Below are 22,794 nucleotides of genomic sequence, written 5' to 3' on the forward strand. Positions count from 1 at the left end.
ACCCGATAGGACTCCTTCTTCAGCTTGACGGCATCCCTCACTGCTGGTGTCCACCAAGGGGTTTTAGGATTGCCGCCCCGACAGGCACCAACTACCTTGCGGCCACAGCTCCGATCAGCCGCCTCGACAATAGAGGTGCGGAACATGGTCCACTCGGACTCAATGTCCAGCACCTCCCTCGTGACATGTTCGAAGTTCTTCCGGAGGTGGGAATTGAAACTTATTCTGACAGGAGACTCTGCCAGACGTTCCCAGCAGACCCTCACAATGCGTTTGGGCCTGCCAGGTCGGTCCGGCATCCTCCCCCATCATCGCAGCCAACTCACCACCAGGTGTTGATCGGTGGAAAGCTCCGCCCCCCTCTTCACCCGAGTGTCCAAAACATAAGGCCGCAAATCCGATGACACAACTACAAAGTCGATCATGGAACTGCGGCCTAGGGTGTCCTGGTGCCAAGTGCACATATGGACACCCTTATGTTTGGACATGGTGTTTGTAATGGACAAATTGTGACGAGCACAAAAGTCCAATAACAAAACACCACTCAGGTTCAGATCCGGGCGGCCATTCTTCCCAATCACGCCTCTCCAGGTTTCACTGTTGTTGCCAACATGAGCGTTTAAGTCCCCCAGTAGGACAAGGGAATCACCCGGGGGAGCGCTTTCCAGTACTCCCTCAAGTGTACCCAAAAAGGGTAGGTACTCTGAACTGCTGTTCGGTGCGTAAGCACAAACAACAGTCAGGACCCGTCCCCCCACCCGAAGGTGGGGGGAGGCTACCCTTTCGTCCACTGGGTTGAACTCCAACGTGCAGGCTTTAAGCCGGGGGGCAACCAGAATTGCCACCCCAGCCTGTCGCCTCTCACTGTCGGCAACGCCAGAGTGGAAGAGGGTCCAGTCCCTCTCGAGAGAAGTGGTTCCAGAGCCCTTGCTGTGCGTCGAAGTGAGTCCGACTATATCCAGCCGGAACTTCCCCACTTCGCGCACTAGCTCAGGCTCTTTGCCCCCCAGTGAGGTGACGTTCCACGTCCCAAGAGCTAGCTTCTGTAGCCGAGGATCGTACCGCCAAGTGCCCTGCCTTCGGCTGCCGCCCAGCTCACATTGCACCCGACCTCTATGGCCCCTGCTATGGGTGGTGAGCCCATTGGAGGGGTGACCCACGTTGCCTCTTCGGGCTGTGCCCGGCCGGGCCCCATGGGAACAGGCCCGGCCACCAGGCGCTCGCCATCGTGCCCCACCTCCGGGCCTGGCTCCAGAGGGGGGCCCCGGTGAACCGCGTCCGGGCGAGGGAAATCTGGGTCCATGTTTTCTCTTCTTCATAGAGGTCTTTGAGCTGCCCTTTGTCTGATCCCTCACCTAGAACCTGTTTGCCTTGGGAGACCCTACCAGGGGGCATAAAGCCCCCGGACAACATAGCTCCTAGGATCATTGGGACACGCAAACTCCTCTACCACGATAAGGTGGCAGCTCAGAGAGGAGACTTCACTTGAAAATTAAATTTAAAAGAACTTAATTCAAATTTAGGGTCAATTAATGTTAACTGCAACTGTCCAAAAATATGAATATAAGTGTCCTACGATATCATCTACATCAATCAATCAATCATTCAATCAAAGTTTACTTATGTAACCCTATATCACGAGTCTCTCAAAGGGCTGCACAAGCCACAACGACATCCTCGGCTCAATCATCAAGGAAAGAAAAAACTCAACTCAATGGGATGACATATGTGGGGACCCCTACGACCTTCCGGGCGACTAGTGCAATGGGCGTCGAGTGGATTTAGCATAATATTGAGATACATATACATGCTATTTATCTGCTTTTTAAAAGCAGTTTGTGAATGCGGTTGACAGTTAATGCTCATTTTGTTCTCAGCTGCCTATGTCACAATAGGATCTATTTCCTCTTCTATGGTTATTATCACGTGTTCCCTCCCTTTTTATTTCTGGTGCCTTTCTGCGGTGACATGAACACCACCACGGAAAGAAAAACAACCAAAAAGCTGCAGATGTGTATGGGTACCTGGGAATTAATACCAGTACTCAACGGTACCAATTTCCTTTAATTTTGTATACATTCAAATGTGTGAATAAATGTTACTTATGTTAAAAAGTGTATTTTTTAAAATCTACCATTCAAAATTTTTCTTATGCTTTTGTTTCTCATTTGCAACTAATGTGCTTTATTGTCATATACAGTGGACTTTGCATGTAGTTGCAATTCCAAGGTGTTAAATGACCGTAATGTACGGACTACTGTGAGTTTTGTAGTCAGGAAGTAACCTTTGACATTAGGTTGAATGTGCGAGTCTTTTCTTTTGTTGTGCCTACAAAGAGTTTAATCTGTATGTGTTATGTGTATTACACACCAGTTGTTTGATTATAACATGAGTGGCATTAGTTGTAGTTCTCATTACCAAATTTGGAGATATTGATATTGCTAAATGAAATGGCTAATGTTAATGTTCAGAATAGTTTTTGCAAATCAATGTAGATTATCATCTAGCTAACACATTTTGTAAAGTGGAGCCTTACTTAAACTGTACTTTTGAGGCATCTTCTTCTTACTTTGTTGGTCTTGAAAATTGCTGAGTCTGCTCTAAGTGTTTGACTGCTGTTTCCCAGCCAAGTGTTTGAGCCGATGCCGAGTCTGCAACGGAACGTGAGATCACGTGCAACAAATGTATGAACAAGGAGCACCGTTTGATTTTACATAATCTGTTACCTGGTAGTAAAGAAAGACTTCGGTTGGTACCGATAAAAAGTACTGAATTCAGTACTTATCCCTATTTATGAGTGGGAAGATAATATGCAGCATTATCTATAAAACACTACCAAGTGACTCTCCCCTCAAATAATGAGTATTTTGATTTGATTTAATTTGATTGAATAAAAGGTTTAATGTGTCTGGAATAAATTGTATAACTTTTTTGATTTGGAAGTCAACCAGCGTTTCGGAGCAGATTACGCAGATTCCACTGTACTTTGTTCCCTACTATAAAGATTTCAGTCATGTTTTTTTTTCTTTCTTTAAACTTTGTTGTCTTGCTTTTTCCACAATCCCGTCGGAAATTTTCATTCCAAGAGAAAAATGTAGTCTTAGACCACTCCGGATATGGGATTACACAGGCATTCTGGGCTGTTAGAGGCAAAGCTTGACTCTCATATCTCCCCTTTTCTTCCCCAAGATGTTGACTACTAGCAATATTGTGAGGGGAAAAACTGACATAAAAAGACAAACAATCTTGAAGTACCCCCGCTGCGTCCACAGCGGGGGTACTCCTATTTGACTAAAGGCTACACCCTCCTTTATGCTGCAGAGAAAGTGTCTCTGTTATACCCAAGCTCTGAACAATGGAGGTCTAGCTCAGGGGGGTTAGGGGGAACAGGTTCATTTGCATGCAGCTGTTTGCCGTTTCCAGGACCACAAAGGCCAATCAAAGGAAGCTTAATGGGGGATGACAAGCGTCAAGCAACGCCTTTGCGCTCCATCTGCATCAGGACTCGTCACTCTGTCTACCCTCCAAAACTGTCTCTGTTTTTTTTTGGTTGTTTTTTCAAGACTGATGAAACATTCCACCAGTTGTACCTCCCAGCTTCTTATGTCCTCAGGCAGTTAGGCTTAAAAGGTCAGCCATTCGAAGATGAACCTGGAGATGTGCGTTACAGTCCGGCGCCCGGAGTCGCCAAATGACAATATTTCCACACCAACCTCCATTATCTTTCAATTTCATCTCCCAACTCCACGAGGCATGAGGAATGTTTCAGATGCAGCCATCTCAGTCACTTCCAATTTTTAAGGGCGTTGATAGAAAACAAAATGTGTATTATGAGGGGGGATTTTCACCAGTGAATTATAGGCTGTCGACTGGAGACAAAAAAAAAAGATTCCTGAATGCAATATATTGAGCAGCGTTCCCGGCCCTGGCTTCGCTCTCTTGAGCTCAATAGAAGGCTTAGCAAGCAGGTCAGGGGGAGGAATCTCGAAAGCTACTTTCCTCAGTCACTCACTGACCAGAATGCATGATAAGGCTTCATGTCAACAAGGCCAAGAAGAAGGATCACAGCCAATTATAGCCAAGGTAAAGTGGTTGCCATGGAGATAAGACAAAACACCCTATATAAAGCAGTATTCCAGTGCCTCACTGATTGTGTTATATACCATTAATCTGGAGTAGAGATAAAGATTGACAGGACACTTTTCTTTGATTATTTGTCCCCTTTACACACAAAGAGATTATGTTATGGATTTTTGTTGTGGCGTTTTTTTCCCCCCCTTTCAGCTGGTGACCTTGTGTCTTTAGCAGCTCCAAAGTTGAGCAGTCAAACAAAACGCCGCAAGAAAAGATTTTCATACGTCGCTGAGTTGCTGGTATTTGGAATGTTGCCCACCTTTAATTTCTTCAGAATATAGGCCACAAGGAAGCTGTGTTGACACACTAAAGACATGTCAAAGCCGGCTTTTTTCCTGCCTAATCTTTGTCATGTACTGTATGAAAGGCTTCTACTGATTCGGGTTACCAGGTCCTTATGGTAAATTAAGTGATACCAACAAGATACATTAAGGAACACATACATTTAAACTTATCTAAAAAGAAGAAAGAAAGCTGAGTTTATTTAATCCTACCCCTTTTCCATGTTGCTTATCATTAATGTTTTCCTGTCTTTGCGTTTATATACTTTTGTAATAGTTGTATCATGTTTGAACAAGAAGGAGCTTTCTCGACTGCAAATACTGCAAAACTCTGGAGCGAGAATTTTCACCCCTACCAATAAGAGGACCCACATATCCCTTCATCTAAAAGAACTTCACTGGCTATAGGATCAAGTTTAAAATTCTGGTTCCAGCTTTCAGAGCTTGGCATGCTCTGGCTCCCTTTTACATTAGTGATCTGATCCAGCCTCTGAATTCTGTGGATCAGAATCTGCTGAAGGTTCCACACACTAATTTTTGGACTAGAGGTGACAAATCCTTGCAGGCTGTTGCTCCAAGCTTTGGAATGATCTGCCATCCTCATTACGCTCAATTGACTCTGGTGACACTCGAGATGCCACGGTGTGAACATTTCTTATCACTTGTGACCAAATTTATCACCATTATTATTGTCGCCATATTTTTAAATGTTCTCAAAATTAAAAAAAAAACTACTGTACTGAAATTTTATAACCAAATTGTATTCAACAAAACACAGCACACTCAAAATGTATGCATGTACCTCAATTTAACACCTTCACAAGTGGTATAAGAGTCATTTTTTGTTAAGGCTTTTGATTATCTACTCTAGGGCTGATGATTTTTGTATTGTCTTGGCCTTTTATATTGTGAGTAATTTCTGATATTTGAACTGTAAAGTACTTTGTGGCTTTTTGTCCACTATACTATGGCTGGGGGGGCTAAAGCCCTATCAGAAATCTGTACAGTCCTACTTAAGCCGCCCAGATTTTTTTTTTCATATTTTTATTGTTTCAAGTTAAAAAAAACTTAAAATGTTCACAAATAGCCGTTCTGTTCCAATCTAATCCCCACTTTCGTGGGTGTGCTGGCCTGCATGTGTGCAAGGGATAGTGGGTGGGGAGGTGGTACTTGAATGCCAGGTTAGTGTAGTCCTGCAGTCCAATGCAGCTAGAGTTGCCAACCGTCCAGTGAGTGGAGACTGTAATCGAGGTTAAAAGTATTGTAACATTCCAAGGAATGAAGGCTTGGACAGATTCCCAGTTTGTCTTTCTTTATTTCACAAAAAGGCAGCGTTCCTCTCCAACAAGTGTGTGTCTCTTATTTTCCCAGCTACTCTCGGACAACCTTTCACCCCCACAACACACGTCACTTGCCATCCTTGTCCCGGAAGTCTTAGCCCCCAATCAAAGACTTTGGCCAGGACCCTATACCATTTTTCATCACCACTAAGAGTATGTTTTCATATTTCATTACAGCATGTACCCCGAACGATAAAACACAATCAACATGAAAGAGCACAACATCACGCAGTGGAAACATGGGTTTATTTACTATCAAGTTTGGATCTTTAGTTGTTCAAATTAAAATGACAAATGTTAGGATTACTAAACGGATATTGCTGAATATTTGTCAAAACTTGAATCCCTACTGTGTTGCCAGTGTTATTATTTTCCTGGTAACTGTTTTATGTACTTTAAATACATAAACCCCAACAGTTGAAATGACTCAAAATTTATCACGTATCTCAGCTCTGAAAAACATCTTCTGTAACTTTAGTTTAGCATTATTAATCTTAAGTGTTGAAGGGGCCACATTTCTAGAAAACTAATGACCGGGTGCCCTGACTTCTCCCTTCACAATTATTTGTTTTTTAAAAAACAACATTGTTTGTTGTGGATATGTTCTGGGTTTATTTCTGCCTAGCCAAATCACCAACTAATTTGACACACACCTTTTAGGGGATTTCCAATCTCAATTAAAGCAAAATTGGTTGAAAAACATCCCCATAATTTGGAGGGCATCTATATTAGGGTTGGGTAAAATAAACGATTTGATCGATAATGGGTCGATATCTTTACATTTTTAGCAATATCAAGTCACAAGGCTAAATATTGATTATACCTTTCTACTAAGGGTGGTCAAAAACGTATCCATATTGCACATTTTTATTTATTCTGGTTCTAAATGTATTAATTTTCAAGAATGGAATAAAAAAATAAAAAATACAATTTAAGAATCAATTTTCGATTAAGATTTTTTTACCACTATTATTTATATTTGTACAATTATTATTATTATTGATACCGTTGCTTTTATTAGTTTTTGGTTTTATTTATTTCATAATGTCTTCTCAATAGCTTTGTAAATGTCTATCCTAAGTATTGTAAAACTGGTATTGGGTTGGTTTTATTTTTTTATTAGACTAACTTTCTGTGATTATTTGTAAATATATTTTTTTAGATGCATTTTTAAAACAATTTTTTTTAGGCCAACACTGCGTCTATAAGTCCTACGTCAGTACAAGAGGGGTTTTTGTAATTGGTTTTGAAAAGGTTTTTATTGTAATTCCTATAGCAAATAATATGCTATGAGAATCAATTCTGAATCGAATCTTCACCCCAAAAATCGGCATGGAATCGAATAATAAGGTGCCAAAAGATCATGCAATGCAATTATCTGATTGAAAATGTTGTTTTATTTCTAACTGAGAGTCTTGTAGGACCACAGCTGAAGAAAGGACGGCAGGTACTTTTGTTTACGTATTCATCTCCCACACAGAGCAATGTCAAGGGCGGCAGAAAAACCAAGTCCACACTTCTGGCCTTCACAATAAAAATGCTGTGTGTTACATCCCGTCTGACTCCACTAACAAAAGAAGACTCCAAGAAAAAAAGCTTGCATATTGTATTTTTCCCTTGAAGAAACAATACCTCAGTGATGGAATGTTGCGATACAATTACACTTTGGAAGAAGAAGCTTAAGCTGTCTAAATGTTCTTATGATGAAGAAAAAAATCAAGTACATTTGTATTTTGCCACATATTTTAGAATTTTTTTTATATTTAAGTGTAGACCAATATAGAATCGATTTAGGAAATAGGCCGTGATACCCAGCCTAATCTGTATTCATGTCTTTAAAGTCATTTTGACCACAGTTTATGGGGGCGCCACTCATTTTGACTACCTTTAAATCCAGTAAATCGTTATTTGCCATCAGTCTGACTTATTGGATTACATGTCAACAAGACAGTCATTAATGAAACAGAGATGATCTGCAGTTTGTAGGGGATTCAATTTGTTCTTTAGATGGACCCTAATTGATGCAGTGTTAGCTTCTGATTAGAGTGGTCCATTCAGCCGAGTAGAGAGGGGGGTTACTGAGATAATCAATAGCACGGCCTTCGCTGACGACAACGTGGCATCTCGCCTTAGAATTCTGATGGATGTGCCACCCGAGAAGAGAAGCCACCACGGCAGACGACGCGTGCGCTCGCATGTCTTTCCTTTTCCCAAAGTTAAGACCCTGTGAATAGCATTATTTCTGTGCACTCTTCCTTGCTGCGATGATAAACGTGTCTCTCCCGCCATGAGGAATGGCAGACGCGGCGGTCATTAGTCTGGGCGCTTTCAGCCACTGACAACGCACTGTGTTTTATCAGCCGCCGTTCTGTGCCGGTCTTGCGAAAAGGTTTCGGGTAATTGTGGTTGTTATTGGAATAGATGGAGTGACCCCGCATCTTCCTACGTACTGTTTGGCTGCACCGGCATTTCCTAATGAGCCGATGAACAGCGGAACTAAGCAGAATCCTACTTGCCTTCACACCAATCATGTTACTTAAAAGACAAAAATCAGATGGCATGTCATATTTGGAGTAAAATAATAGAAGAGATAGAGGGATGAATATTGTATATAGGAAAATGTACATTCATCATTTATATCGTTTATCGTTATTTAAGATTCTTGTTGGTGAAGATGGTGAGGAGGGGAGGAATTGAATTAATTCAATCAATCAATCAATCAAAGTTTATTTATGTAGCCCTAAATCACAAGTGTCTCAAAGGGCTGCACAAGCCACAACGACATCCTCGGCTCAGATCCCACATCAGGGCAAGAAAAAACTCAACCCAATGGGATATAAGGAGATGATGCACAGATGAGTGGTCCACCCCGCGTCCCAGATTTGAACAGCTAGTGACTAATCTGTGGTCACCTAATAACCCCTCTACGTAGGAGAGGGGGGCAGAAAAGAGACGGCAGATCAACTGGTTTGAAAGGGGGGTTCTATTTAAAGGCTCGTGTATACAAATGAGTTTTAAGATGGGACTTAAATGCTTTTACTGAGGTAGCATCACTAATCATTACTGGTAGGGCATTTTGGAGTACTGGAGCCCAAATAGAAAACGCTGTGTGGCCCGCAGACTTTTTTTGGGCTCTGGGAATCACTAATAAGCCAGAATTCTTTGAAAGCAGATTTCTTGCCGGGCAATTGGTACAATACAATACGCAATAAAGGATGGAGCTAGACAGTCAAGTGTTTTATACGTAAGTAGTAAAACCTTAGAGTGGCATCTTAAGTGCACACGAAGCCAGTGCAGATGAGCCAGTATAGGCATAATATGATCAAACTCTCTTGTTCTCGTTAACAGTCCAGCAGCCGCATTTTGTACCAACTGTAATTCATTTATGCTAGATATAAGGAGGCCCGAAAATAACACGTTACAATTATCGAGACGAGACGTAACGAAAACATGAATAATGATCTCGGCGTCAATTCAATATTGTTTCTCACTATTATTGTAAAAGTGCTGAAATTCACATCTTTTTTTGGCTCCATGGTGACTTATTTTGCAGTAATATTCAATACATAAAAGTGCAGAGACTGAGTTAACGGGTGGGATTTTTTTGGTTGGGCATTTGATTTTGCGCTGTATGATAATTGAGACGGTATATGGAAACCAGGGCAATGTTTTATCAAAAAAGAATCCTAAGAAAAGTAGGGGGTATGATCCGAGCCGGGGATAGATAGATAGATAGATAGATAGATAGATAGATAGACGGATAGATAATACTTTATTGATTTCTTCAGGAGATTTCCCTCAGGAAAATTAAAATTTCAGCAGCAGTGTACAGAATGGAGATCGAATTTAAAAAGTAACAAGTAAATAATGGGGGTATAAATGGAAACCAAATAGAAAAATATTACAATAAGAATAAAAATAAAAAGCAACAATGAGAATAAAAATATAACATTAAAATAAGAATATAACAAGAGAAACTAGGAAGTAGTGACCATGTTATGAAAAAGTATTGCACTATTATTGTTTCGCATCCCCGGACATCCTAGTACCCCCCTGCACCCCAGAGAGGATACCGGCCCCTGAGTTCAGTTCAAAACTAGGGAGACAAACATTTTTGCAGCCAATTCGTAAAATCACTAAAATTATTGTATAGAAAAACTTAGACCACTGTATACACATCGGCAGATCCTTGCATAGCCTTTTTCAACATTGCTAACAGACATAGAACACTGGGGTTGAAACCTGTGATTTACATAACTGAGGCGTTCCCCAGGGCACCCCTTCAAGTAAATTTTTTTTTGGGCAGTTACACATTGTGTTGCTCTAACGTGTTTATTTCAGATGGAGTCAGTAGTCATTTATTAAACTTCTTTAGTTATACTAGTGGTGTTCCTCAATATTTCATTAGAGGTCCTCTCTTTTTCAGCATTTGAGCTATTTAACTGGTGGCCCGTAAATTCAGGTTAAATAATCTCACATTTCTGCGATAGTATCTAAAAAACACGAGAGTGCTGTCATATATATGACCTTTAAGTATTTTTTTGCAGAAGGTCCCTTAAAAACAGCTGAGCATTCCTGTTACTCTGACAAGAGAAATTAAACAAAAGGAAATTTTTATTTTAGAGGACGATGCTTCTTCAGAATAGACACAATAAGACTAATAGCGAAGGGAGAAGTCCAGCCCCCCTGGTCTTTAGCTTTCTGGAAATTTGGCCCCCAAAACAATTTAGTTGAATATCCTTAGCCACTTACTAAGACATGGAAAAGTTATGATTGAATGAGTTCTGCTTCTTCAGACACCTTTTCACATATGTTGAATTCGATTTATGCTTTATTGCAATCCTTCAACACCGAACGAGTGCTGCGACTTTTGACTTTACAAGCGGGTATTTTGAACAGCGCACGTTTGCCAGACATCTGTGTTTGTCACAGTGACAGACGGACGTAGAATGTCATTAGAACCGAGGCAGGCACAGCGGGCTGAAATGACTTGCAGACGCAGGGGTCGGCCTTTCAGTGGGAGGAATTTCAAGCCGGAATCACTTCAAACTTTGAACATTTCAAACAATCCTAATTGCGTCGGGCTCCGACTGTCAAAAGTGTGAAGATAATTAGAGTGAGGGGGCAAAATGAACCTGGGGTGGCGAGTGTTAGTACACGACAAAGCTCGGGAGCCAATGGGGCTACGGAGAAAGGTACGAGACTGAAAGGAGGTCTAATTAGGAGAGAGCGCCGCAGAAAATACCGACGCTTGCTGCCCCCTCGGGGGCCCACAATTGCGGCAAACAACGGCGATTATTGACAGTTCATGCAGCTCTCTGCTTGCACGTCTTAAATGGAACACATTTGCATGTTCTACTTAGATTCCACCTAATTGTTTCTTCAGACTTGCAGACAGCTGCATTTTCAAAACTTTGGATAATTTCCACCCCAGATAATAGATTTTTGTATTCCTTTCTTCCATCTCCCCTCACATTTCCATAACTACTCTTTGTAAAGCGCCATTTTATTATTCAGACAAGAGAAAAGTTCAATAATAGCCCATTTCACTCTAATGTCCTGGAAGGAGGGTCATTTTTGAGTGAAAAAGCTCATTTTCCCCCTTAGCGCACTTATTTGGCTGCACTCCCGTCTTCGCTTTTCTACGTATGGATTTTTCATAGTCCTCCCTACGATTGAGAACAATGTAAAAACGATTTTTTTACACTCCTTTCTTGTAAGATTTAGCCCTTTTCTCTATTTGGTTTTGCAAAGTAAGAAAAGCAAACAAAAACAAACTCAGTCCTTAGGTCCGAGGTTTGGCTTTGCAATGGATGTTTTCCTGAGGGTGGCTATCTTGATGCACTGTATTTTACGAGGTTACCGTTCGTCTCCAGTGACTTAGACTTCTTTCCTCTTTCTTAGTTTATTTCGAACATGAACACACCTACAACATAATACATCAGACATTTTCGTATCATTTCACATCAAATCATGTCTGAAAAGAAGTAGGAAGAAACCAAACTTATTTAATCCTACCCCTTTCCCAGACTTGATTTTTTAGCCAACAATTTAAGTGTTTTTTCTTAGGCTTGTGTTGCCTTCTGTGAACTCTCCCTTGGAGCTTTGGTAAACACGGATGTCTGTTGCCTATTGCTTTAACAGCTTTTCATTGCATGATTTGAGACCTGACCGTGCTTAAGCAGAGGTCGTAAATGATTTGCTCAGAGTTTCCTTTCCGTCTTTGTCGTCCTTAGGGTTCAGCCGCGCCGCCTTGCCTTTCGGTCTGGTCAGGCGGGAGCTCTCGTGCGAAGGATACGCAATCGATCTGCGCTGCCCTGGGAGTGATGTCATCATGATCGAGACGGCCAACTATGGGCGGACTGACGATAAAATCTGTGACGCCGACCCGTTCCAGATGGAGAACACCAACTGCTACCTCCCCGATGCCTACAAGATTATATCACAAAGGTAAAATCGTGGGTCACAAACAAAATACACAATCACTTTTTTGCTCCATCAGCTCGTAGAATCCCAATGAGCTGTGTTGGATGTTTTAATATTTTAATATCTCCTTTAACAAGGCCCAGTTTCTGTTCTGTATGCCACTGATCAGGACCATATTATTTTTTGGTTTGTTTGAATTTATTTCAAACATGTACATAGTTTAATTATTATAAATTTAATTTTTTACATATATACATTTTTTCTGACCGGATGTGTGAAAAGCAATGCTTATTTAATCACACCCTTTTGCAGCAATTACTAACGCATATGTTCACTTCCTGTTCCTATTTTGTAACCCAATTTATGTAAATTAATTCTAAACACAACAGTTCTCTTTAATAAAAAGAACAGGCAGTAATGATTCACTTAATGAGGTGAATGATGTCTCATTTTTAATTAGATTCAAGATGTCTATCAGAATTCTAAAATATCCTCTTAAAGTGGATCATATTACTACATTGCTAGACGCCTTTGCTTAAATCATTCCATAATTTAATTCCACATACTTTTAGGGCTGGGCGATATGGCTGAAAACAGTATCACAATATACGTTTTTTTATATTGATCGATATCGATAATTATTGATACTTTTTATGATGTATGCCATAAACTCAGTAATAGCCATGTGGCAAAATAATTGCAGTAAATTGGAAGGTAGTTGCAGTTTGAGACACTAGATAGCAGTAGTATACAAGCTATTGAACACTTTACAAAGTAGTTTGAGAAGCTGCTCTTTAGGGTTGTATGGTGTACCGGTACTAGTAAAGTACTACGGTATTAATGAATCATAAACGGTACTATACTTCCTTTTTAAAAAAAAATGTTTTTTTTAATGGGCATGGCGGCGTGCCGCCGTGACATTGTGCGTTGCCGAACATGCTCCTCTCAATCACGTAGTACTTACAGGCAGACAAGGTGCGTTGGCTTGAAAATGAATGATTAAGGTGAAGGTGTAACATTAATACGCCACTCTCCAAGAGGTGCTCTAAACATGGCGAGCTAGGTAGCGCCTAATGTGTATCCGCAATCGGCAGTGTTTTAGCTACTTCTAAATCCAGTTAAAGTTAAAGTACCAATGATTGTCACACACACAATAGGTGTGTTGAAATGTGTCCTCTGCATTTGACCCATCCCCTTGATCACCCCCGGGGAAGTGAGGGGAGAACTCGGCAGCAGCGGTGCCGCGCCCGGGAATCATTTATGGTGATTTAACCCCCAATTCCAACCCTTGATGCTGAGTGCCAAGCAGGGAGGCAAAGGGTCCCATTTTTTTATAGTCTTTGGTATGACTTGGCCGGGGTTTGAACTCCCAACCTACCGATCTCAGGGCGGACACTCTAACCACTAGGCCACTGAGTTAACTAAACTTAAATCCCTGATCCTTGCCTCCATGGCGACAAATAAAGTAAGTTTCTTACAAGTATCATCCCTGCAGGACGATGAATAGCTAAACATGCTTCACTACTCACTGTAGAATAGGCTGACCATACGTCCTCTTTTTCCCCGGGGTTTCTTAAATGCCTCACTGTCTCAATTTGAGTCAGGGTTGCGTGCATTCTCAATGTACATCCAGGGTTAAGAAGGGATGAAAAAAAAAAAAAAATTGTGAAGGTGTGCGTACGCAACCTCCTCTCTGAGCTGCTACCTTACCGTGGTAGAGGAGTTTGCGTGTCCCAATGATCCTAGGAGCTATGTTGTCTGGGGGTTTCATGCCCCCTGGTAGGGTCTCCCAAGACAAACAGGTCCTAGGTGAGTGATCAGACAAAGAGCAGCTCAAAGACTTCTATGGAATTACAACGAAATGAACCCAGATTTCCCTCGCCCGGACGTGGGTCACCGGGGCCCCGCTCTGGAGCCAGGCCCGGAGTTGGGGCACGATGGCGAGCGCCTGGTGGTCGGGCCTGTTCCCATGGGGCCCGGCCGGGCACAGCCCGAAGAGGCAACGTGGGTCATCCCTCCAATGGGCTCACCACTTATAGGAGGGGCCATAGAGGTCGGGTGCATTGTGAGCTGGGCGGCAGCCGAAGGCAGGGCACTTGGCGGTCCGATCCTCGGCTACAGAAGCTAGCTCTTGGGACGTGGAACGTCACCTCACTGGGGGGGAAGGAGCCTGAGCTAGTGCGCGAGGTAGAGAAGTTCCGGCTGGATATAGTCGGACTCACCTCGACGCACAGCAAGGGCTCTGGAACCACTTCTCTCGAGAGGGACTGGACCCTCTTCCACTCTGGCGTTGCCGGCAGTGAGAGGCGACAGGCTGGGGTGGCAATTCTGGTTGCCCCCCGGCTCAAAGCCTGTACGTTTGAGTTCAACCCAGTGGACGAGAGGGTAGCTTCCCTTCGCCTTCGGGTGGGGGGACGGGTCCTGACTGTTGTTTGTGCTTATGCACCAAACAGCAGTTCAGAGTACCCACCCTTTTTGGGTACACTCGAGGGAGTACTGGAAAGTGCTCCTCCGGGTGATTCCCTTGTCCTACTGGGAGACTTCAACGCTCATGTTGGCAACGACAGTGAAACCTGGAGAGGCGTGATTGGGAAGAATGGTCGCCCGGATCTAAACCCGAGTGGTGTTTTGTTATTGGACTTTTGTGCTCGTCACAGTTTGTCGATAACAAACACCATGTTCAAACATAAGGGTGTCCATATGTGCACTTGGCACCAGGACACCCTAGGCCGCAGTTCCATGATCGACTTTGTAGTTGTGTCATCGGATTTGCGGCCTTATGTTTTGGACACTCGGGTGAAGAGAGGGGCGGAGCTTTCTACCGATCACCACCTGGTGGTGAGTTGGCTGCGATGGTGGGGGAGGATGCCGGACAGACCTGGCAGGCCCAAGCGCATTGTGAGGGTCTGCTGGGAACGTCTGGCAGAGTCTCCTGTCAGAGAGAGTTTCAATTCACACCTCCGGGAGAACTTTGAACATGTCACGAGGGAGGTGCGGGACATTGAGTCCGAGTGGACCATGTTCCGAACCTCTATTGTCGAGGCGGCTGATTGGAGCTGTGGCCGCAAGGTTGTTGGTGCCTGTCGTGGCGGTAATCCCAGAACCCGTTGGTGGACACCAGCAGTGAGGGATGCCGTCAAGCTGAAGAAGGAGTCCTATCGGGTTCTTTTGGCTCATAGGACTCCGGAGGCAGTGGACGGGTACCGACGGGCCAAGCGGTGTGCAGCTTTAGCGGTCGCGGAGGCAAAAACTCGGACATGGGAAGAGTTCGGGGAAGCCATGGAAAACGACTTCCGGACGGCTTCGAAGCGATTCTGGACCACCATACGGCGCCTCAGGAAGGGGAAGCAGTGCACTATCAACACCGTGTATGGTGCGGATGGTGTTCTGCTGACTTCGACTGCGGATGTTGTGGATCGGTGGAGGGAATACTTCGAAGACCTCCTCAATCCCACCAACACGTCTTCCTTTGAGGAAGCGGTGCCTGGGGAATCTGTAGTGGACTCTCCTATTTCTGGGGCTGAGGTCGCTGAGGTAGTTAAAAAGCTCCTCGGCGGCAAGGCCCCGGGGGTGGATGAGAACCGCCCGGAGTTCCTTAAGGCTCTGGATGCTGTGGGGCTGTCTTGGTTGACAAGACTCTGCAGCATCGCGTGGACATCGGGGGCGGTACCTCTGGATTGGCAGACCGGGGTGGTGGTCCCTCTCTTTAAGAAGGGGGACCGGAGGGTGTGTTCCAACTATCGTGGGATCACACTCCTCAGCCTTCCCGGTAAGGTTTATTCAGGTGTACTGGAGAGGAGGCTTCGCCGGATAGTCGAACCTCGGATTCAGGAGGAACAGTGTGGTTTTCGTCCTGGTCGTGGAACTGTGGACCAGCTCTATACTCTCGGCAGGGTTCTTGAGGGTGCATGGGAGTTTGCCCAACCAGTCTACATGTGCTTTGTGGACTTGGAGAAGGCATTCGACCGTGTCCCTCGGGAAGTCCTGTGGGGAGTGCTCAGAGAGTATGGGGTATCGGAATGTCTTATTGTGGCAGTCCGCTCCCTGTATGATCAGTGTCAGAGCTTGGTCCGCATTGCTGGCAGTAAGTCGGACACGTTTCCAGTGAAGGTTGGACTCCGCCAAGGCTGTCCTTTGTCACCGATTCTGTTCATAACTTTTATGGACAGAATTTCTAGGCGCAGTCAAGGCGTTGAGGGGTTCCGGTTTGGTGGCCACGGGATTAGGTCTCTGCTTTTTGCAGATGATGTAGTCCTGATGGCTTCATCTGGCCGGGATCTTCAGCTCTCACTGGATCGGTTCGCAGCCGAGTGTGAAGCGACCGGAATGAGAATCAGCACCTCCAAGTCCGAGTCCATGGTTCTCGCCCGGAAAAGGGTGGAGTGCCATCTCCGGGTTGGGGAGGAGACCCTGCCCCAAGTGGAGGAGTTCAAGTACCTAGGAGTCTTGTTCACGAGTGGGGGAAGAGTGGATCGTGAGATCGACAGGCGGATCGGTGCGGCGTCTTCAGTAATGCGGACGTTGTATCGATCCGTTGTGGTGAAGAAGGAGCTGAGCCGGAAGGCAAAGCTCTCAATTTACCGGTCGATCTACGTTCCCATCCTCACCTATGGTCATGAGCTTTGGGTAATGACCGAAAGGATAAGATCACGGGTACAAGCAGCCGAAATGAGTTTCCTCCGCCGTGTGGCGGGTCTCTCCCTTAGAGATAGGGTGAGAAGCTCTGCCATCCGGGAGGAACTCAACGTAAAGCCGCTGCTCCTCCACATCGAGAGGAGCCAGATGAGGTGGTTCGGGCATCTGGTCAGGATGCCACCCGAACGCCTCCCTAGGGATGTGTTTAGGGCACGTCCAGCTGGTAGGAGGCCACGGGGAAGACCCAGGACACGTTGGAAAGACTATGTCTCCCGGCTGGCCTGGGAACGCCTCGGGATCCCCCGGGAAGAGCTAGACGAAGTGGCTGGAGATAGGGAAGTCTGGGCTTTCCTGCTTAGGCTGCTGCCCCCGCGACCCGACCTCGGATAAGCGGAAGATGATGGATGGATGGATGGATGCGTACGCAGCAACATTCATGAGAGAGGGGCAGAAACAGAAAGAGCGAGACAGCGACTTGGTTGTCAATCAAGGCATACTTGATCAACAGCCCTACAGGTCACACTGAGGGTGGCCATATAAACAACTTTAACAATTTTACAAATATGCACCGCACTGTGAACCCGCACCAAACAAGAATAACAAACATATTTCGGGAGAACATCCGCACCGTAACGCAACATAAACAAAACAGAACAAATACCCAGAACCCCTTGTAGCACTAACTCTTCCGGAACACTACAATATACTACCCCGCTACCCCCTACACTCCCACCTCAACCAACCCACTTTGAAAAACATTTTTGGTGGAAGATTTTGCATATTTTGTATGTTTGCCGTAAAAAAACATAGTTTTGTTTGACAAAAAAGGGCAGAAAACAAACAAACAAAAAAACAACATAAAAAAAACAAAAACATTTTGAAATGAGGAATAGATCTGAAGTTGATGGAGACTCCACAGATTTATGTGTTGATTATAAAATGTATGTATGCCCTGGCACACCATTATCATCATTTCATGACCGAAGAAAAACCCTTTTTACACTTTTATACTGAAATAAATACACCAACAACTTACTAAATAAAAACATAGTAAAAACTTCAGCAGTGGTAGAGTTTAGATCATACTTGCCAAGACCTCCGAATTCGGGAGATGAGGAAGGGGGGGAGGGGTGTTGAGGTGTGGGTGGACGGGGTTTGGTGGTAGCGGGGGTGTATATTGTAGCGTCCCGGAAAAGTTAGGCTGCAAGGTTTTCTGGGTATTTGTTTTGTTGTGTTTATGTTGCGTTACGGTGCAGATGTTCTCCCGAAATGTGTTTGTCCTTCTTGTTGGTGTGAGTTCAAAGTGTGACGCATATTTGTAACAGTGTTAAAGTTGTTTATACGGCCACCCTCAGTGTGACCTGTATAGCTGTTGACCAAGTATGTATTGCAGTCACTTACGTGTGTCTGTAAAAGCAACATACAGAACGTGGCTTGGCCGGCACAATGTTTGTATGGAGGGAAAGCCGACGCGACGACAGTTTGCAGAAGATGCTAAAGGCAGTGCCTTCACAACACGTCCTCAATAATGTTGTCCGGGTGAAAATCCGTAGAAATTCGGGAGAATGGTTGCCCCGGGAGGTTTTCGGGAGGGGCACTGATACTCGGGAGTCTTCCGGAAAAATCGTGAGGGTAGGTAATTATGGTTTAGATCCATGAAGGAAAGATGAAAGTGAATGAATGTTAATTACTGAATACATTTACATGTGCATACAAATTTGTCTTATTTTTATGTTATTTATTTTAATGAATTAAAGGGATGTTTATGACAACCTTTTCCAAAACACAATATAGAATGTGAGATATAACAGGACAATGCATACGTTTATCATTTGTTTTCAAAACGCTTATAAAAAAGTGGGACCCCGAAAATTTACTTAGGGACCCCATATTTATGACTTGATGGGGTCCATGGGACAATTGGACATGGGAAAATTCCTGGCGCCAACACTGCTGTCAACAGAGAAGAAAGAATGCTTTATTTAAATAAATATATTATTTATAAAGCAAGTTCAAGTATCATTGGCAAATTTTCGCCCGCCCTGGCACGTATAATTCTGTCCTCTTTTTGGGATTTCAGAATATGGTCAGCCTACTGTAGAGGGATACAATAGCTCCCTGCTAACAGACTAGCTTTCCTCAACACCGAACATCCACTGTAATGATACCAAGTACAAGAGCATATCTCGTCGATACAAAAATGATTACATTGATATGTTTTTATCATCACAAAATCTTTTTTCCATTTTTTTTTTCCAAAGTAATATTTATAAATTCAGGAAATATGTCCCTGGGACGCATGAGAATTTTAATAATGACCATTGTTAGATCCTATAACTACTTGGTGTCGGATCGATACCCAAATTTGTGGTATCATGTAAAACATCCAAACAACAGAAGAATAAGTGATTATTACATTTTAACAGAAGTGTAGATAGAATATGTTAAAACAGAAAAATACCAGATATTAACAGTAATTGAACAAGTAGATTAATAATCCATATTCCACCGCTTATTCCTCATAATTAAAAAAAAAATACAATGATAAATGACAAAATATGTTACTTCATGCATACGTCAGGAGCCAAATTGTTCGGTTGCTTAATTACTAATAAAAGACAAGCTGTCTAGTATGTTCACTATTTTATTTAGGGACAACATTTGGTATTTGAATGCAATGAGAAACATGTTTAGTGTACCGTAACATTTTTTGTTACAATAAAGCCAATAATGCCATATTTAAGAATTTTTTCAAAGTTGTATTCCTCCTCTTTTATGTCTATAAATTCAGCAAATCAATGAATTTCAATATTTTTGATTCAATATGTAAGGGGTTTGTGTGTTCTCTATATTTAACATTATGTATTACTCATATTTCACATTGCTATTATAATATTATAAGTATTATCAGAGCCATTACAAAAGTAACACCCCAGACTATTCCCACTCTGCTGTGTAGAAGGTAATGCATATTAAACAGTCCCTTCAGTATTTTGCTGACTTTTTGGTAGTTGCTCTGGCCTGAAATATTTTAATTTGCTGCAGCTTTTTTTTAATGTTGCGGCAAACTTTGTGATGTTCTGAGGCTTAATTTTTTCAAAAACATTGATTCAATTTGTGATTTTATAATTTTTTTAATCAATGCTTAAGTGTTCTTTGTAACCTTAACCTCAAAAAACACAGGAATAAAACACAAAAACACCCATGGAAAATAAATACTTTATTAATGTTTAATTTGTTTATACCCCACAAACTTAAAATTAGGCACTCGATAGCAGTAAACGCATATACTCAGGGCTCATTATCAACTTACTGTCCATCCATCCATCCATCTTCTTCCGCTTATCCGAGGTCAGGTCGCGGGGGCAGCAGCCTAAGCAGGGAAGCCCAGACTTCCCTCTCCCCAGCCACTTCGTCTAGCTCTTCCCAGGGGATCCCGAGGCGTTCCCAGGCCAGCCGGGAGACATAGTCTTCCCAACGTGTCCTGGGTCTTCCCCGTGGCCTCCTACCGGTTGGACGTGCCCTAAACACCTCCCTCGGGAGGCGTTCGGGTGGCATCCTGACCAGATGCCCGAACCACCTCATCTGGCTCCTCTCGATGTGGAGGAGCAGCGGCTTTACTTTGAGTTCCTCCCGGATGACAGAGCTTCTCACCCTATCTCTAAGGGAGAGCCCCGCCACACGGCGGAGGAAACTCATTTCGGCCGCTTGTACCCGTGATCTTATCCTTTCGGTCATTACCCAAAGCTCATGACCATAGGTGAGGATGGGAACGTAGATCGACCGGTAAATTGAGAGCTTTGCCTTCCGGCTTAGCTCCTTCTTCACCACAACAGATCGGTACAACGTCCGCATTACTGAAGACGCCGCACCGATCCGCCTGTCGATCTCACGATCCACTCTTCCCCCACTCGTGAACAAGACTCCTAGGTACTTGAACTCCTCCACTTGGGGCAGGGTCTCCTCCCCAACCCGGAGATGGCACTCCACCCTTTTCCGGGCGAGAACCATGGACTCGGATTTGGAGGTGTTGATTCTCATTCCGGCCGCTTCACACTCGGCTGCGAACCGATCCAGTGAGAGCTGAAGATCCCGGCCAGATGAAGCCAACAGGACCACATCGTCTGCAAAAAGCAGAGACCCAATCCCGCGGCCACCAAACCAGAACCCCTCAATGCCTTGACTGCGCCTAGAAATTCTGTCCATAAAAGTTATGAACAGAATCGGTGACAAAGGACAGCCTTGGCGGAGTCCAACCCTCACTGAAAACGTGTCCGACTTACTGCCAGCAATGCGGACCAAGGTCTGACACTGATCGTACAGGGATCGGACTGCCATAATAAGACAGTCCGATACCCCATACTCTCTGAGCACTCCCCACAGGACTTCCCGAGGGACACGGTCGAATGCCTTCTCCAAGTCCACAAAGCACATGTAGACTGGTTGGGCAAACTCCCATGCACCCTCAAGAACCCTGCCGAGAGTATAGAGCTGGTCCACAGTTCCACGACCAGGACGAAAACCACACTGTTCCTCCTGAATCCGAGGTTCGACTATCCGGCGTAGCCTCCTCTCCAGTACACCTGAATAAACCTTACCGGGAAGGCTGAGGAGTGTGATCCCACGATAGTTGGAACACACCCTCCGGTCCCCCTTCTTAAAGAGAGGGACCACCACCCCGGTCTGCCAATCCAGAGGTACCGCCCCCGATGTCCACGCGATGCTGCAGAGTCTTGTCAACCAAGACAGCCCCACAGCATCCAGAGCCTTAAGGAACTCTGGGCGGATCTCATCCACCCCTGGGGCCTTGCCACCGAGGAGCTTTTTAACTACCTCAGCAACCTCAGCCCCAGAAATAGGAGAGTCCACCACAAATTCCCTAGGCACTGCTTCCTCATAGGAAGACGTGTTGGTGGGATTGACGAGGTCTCCAAAGTATTCCTTCCACCTATCCACAACATCCGCAGTTGAGGTCAGCAGAACACCATCCGCACCATACACGGTGTTGACAGTGCACTTCTTCCCCTTCCTGAGGCGGCGGATGGTGGTCCAGAATCGCTTCGAAGCCATCCGGAAGTCATTTTCCATGGCTTCCCCAAACTCTTCCCATGTCCGAGTTTTTGCCTTTGTGACCGCTGAAGCTGCACACCGCTTGGTCTGTCGGTACCTGTCCACTGCCTCTGGAGTCCCATGAGCCAAAAGAACCCGATAGGACTCCTTCTTCAGCTTGACGGCATCCCTCACCGCTGGTGTCCACCAGCGGGTTCTAGGATTACCGCCACGACAAGCACCAACTACCTTGCGGCCACAGCTCCGATCAGCCGCCTCGACAATAGAGGTGCGGAACATGGTCCACTCGGACTCAATGTCCAGCACCTCCCTCGTGACATGTTTAAAGTTCCTCCGGAGGTGGGAATTGAAACTTTCTCTGACAGGAGACTCTGCCAGACGTTCCCAGCAAACCCTCACAATGCGTTTGGGCCTGCCAGGTCTGTCCGGCATCCTTCCCCACCATTGCAGCCAACTCACCACCAGGTGGTGATCGGTAGAAAGCGCCGCCCCTCTCTTTACCCGAGTGTCCAAAACATGAGGCCGCAAATCCGATGACACAACTACAAAGTCGATCATGGAACTGCGGCCTAGGGTGTCCTGGTGCCAAGTGCACATATGGACACCCTTATGTTTGAACATGGTGTTTGTTATGGACAAACTGTGACGAGCACAGAAGTCCAATAACAAAACACCACTCGGGTTCAGATCCTTGCGACCATTCTTCCCAATCACGTCTCTCCAGGTTTCACTGTACATCTTACTGTACAGTTTTAATTATTTATAATTAGTAATAGTAATTATTGTTTGTAAAAACAGAAAGAAACACTACCAAAGGAAAAAAAGTTGCTGACATCCTTTGTATTTTTTTACACATAAAGTGTTTATCCATTTTAAAAATGTAATTATGTTCTAACACTTTTAACCCC

General features: G+C 44.3%; 1 protein-coding gene across 7 annotated transcripts in view; it reads left to right on the plus strand.

Moving 5' to 3' along the window:
- Nucleotides 1-22,794, plus strand: part of LOC133568526 (adhesion G protein-coupled receptor L2-like) — a 245,935-nt gene that overhangs the window by 92,765 nt on the left and 130,376 nt on the right. For all 7 annotated transcript variants that reach the window (XM_061920512.1, XM_061920516.1, XM_061920518.1 and 4 more), the window contains exon 3: nt 11,992-12,205. In XM_061920512.1, coding sequence (XP_061776496.1) covers nt 11,992-12,205 — 214 coding nt within the window. The remainder of the gene's footprint in view (nt 1-11,991; nt 12,206-22,794) is intronic.

Source organism: Nerophis ophidion, linkage group LG14, assembly GCF_033978795.1.
Source record: "Nerophis ophidion isolate RoL-2023_Sa linkage group LG14, RoL_Noph_v1.0, whole genome shotgun sequence".
In the NCBI taxonomy this organism is placed as follows: domain Eukaryota; kingdom Metazoa; phylum Chordata; class Actinopteri; order Syngnathiformes; family Syngnathidae; genus Nerophis; species Nerophis ophidion.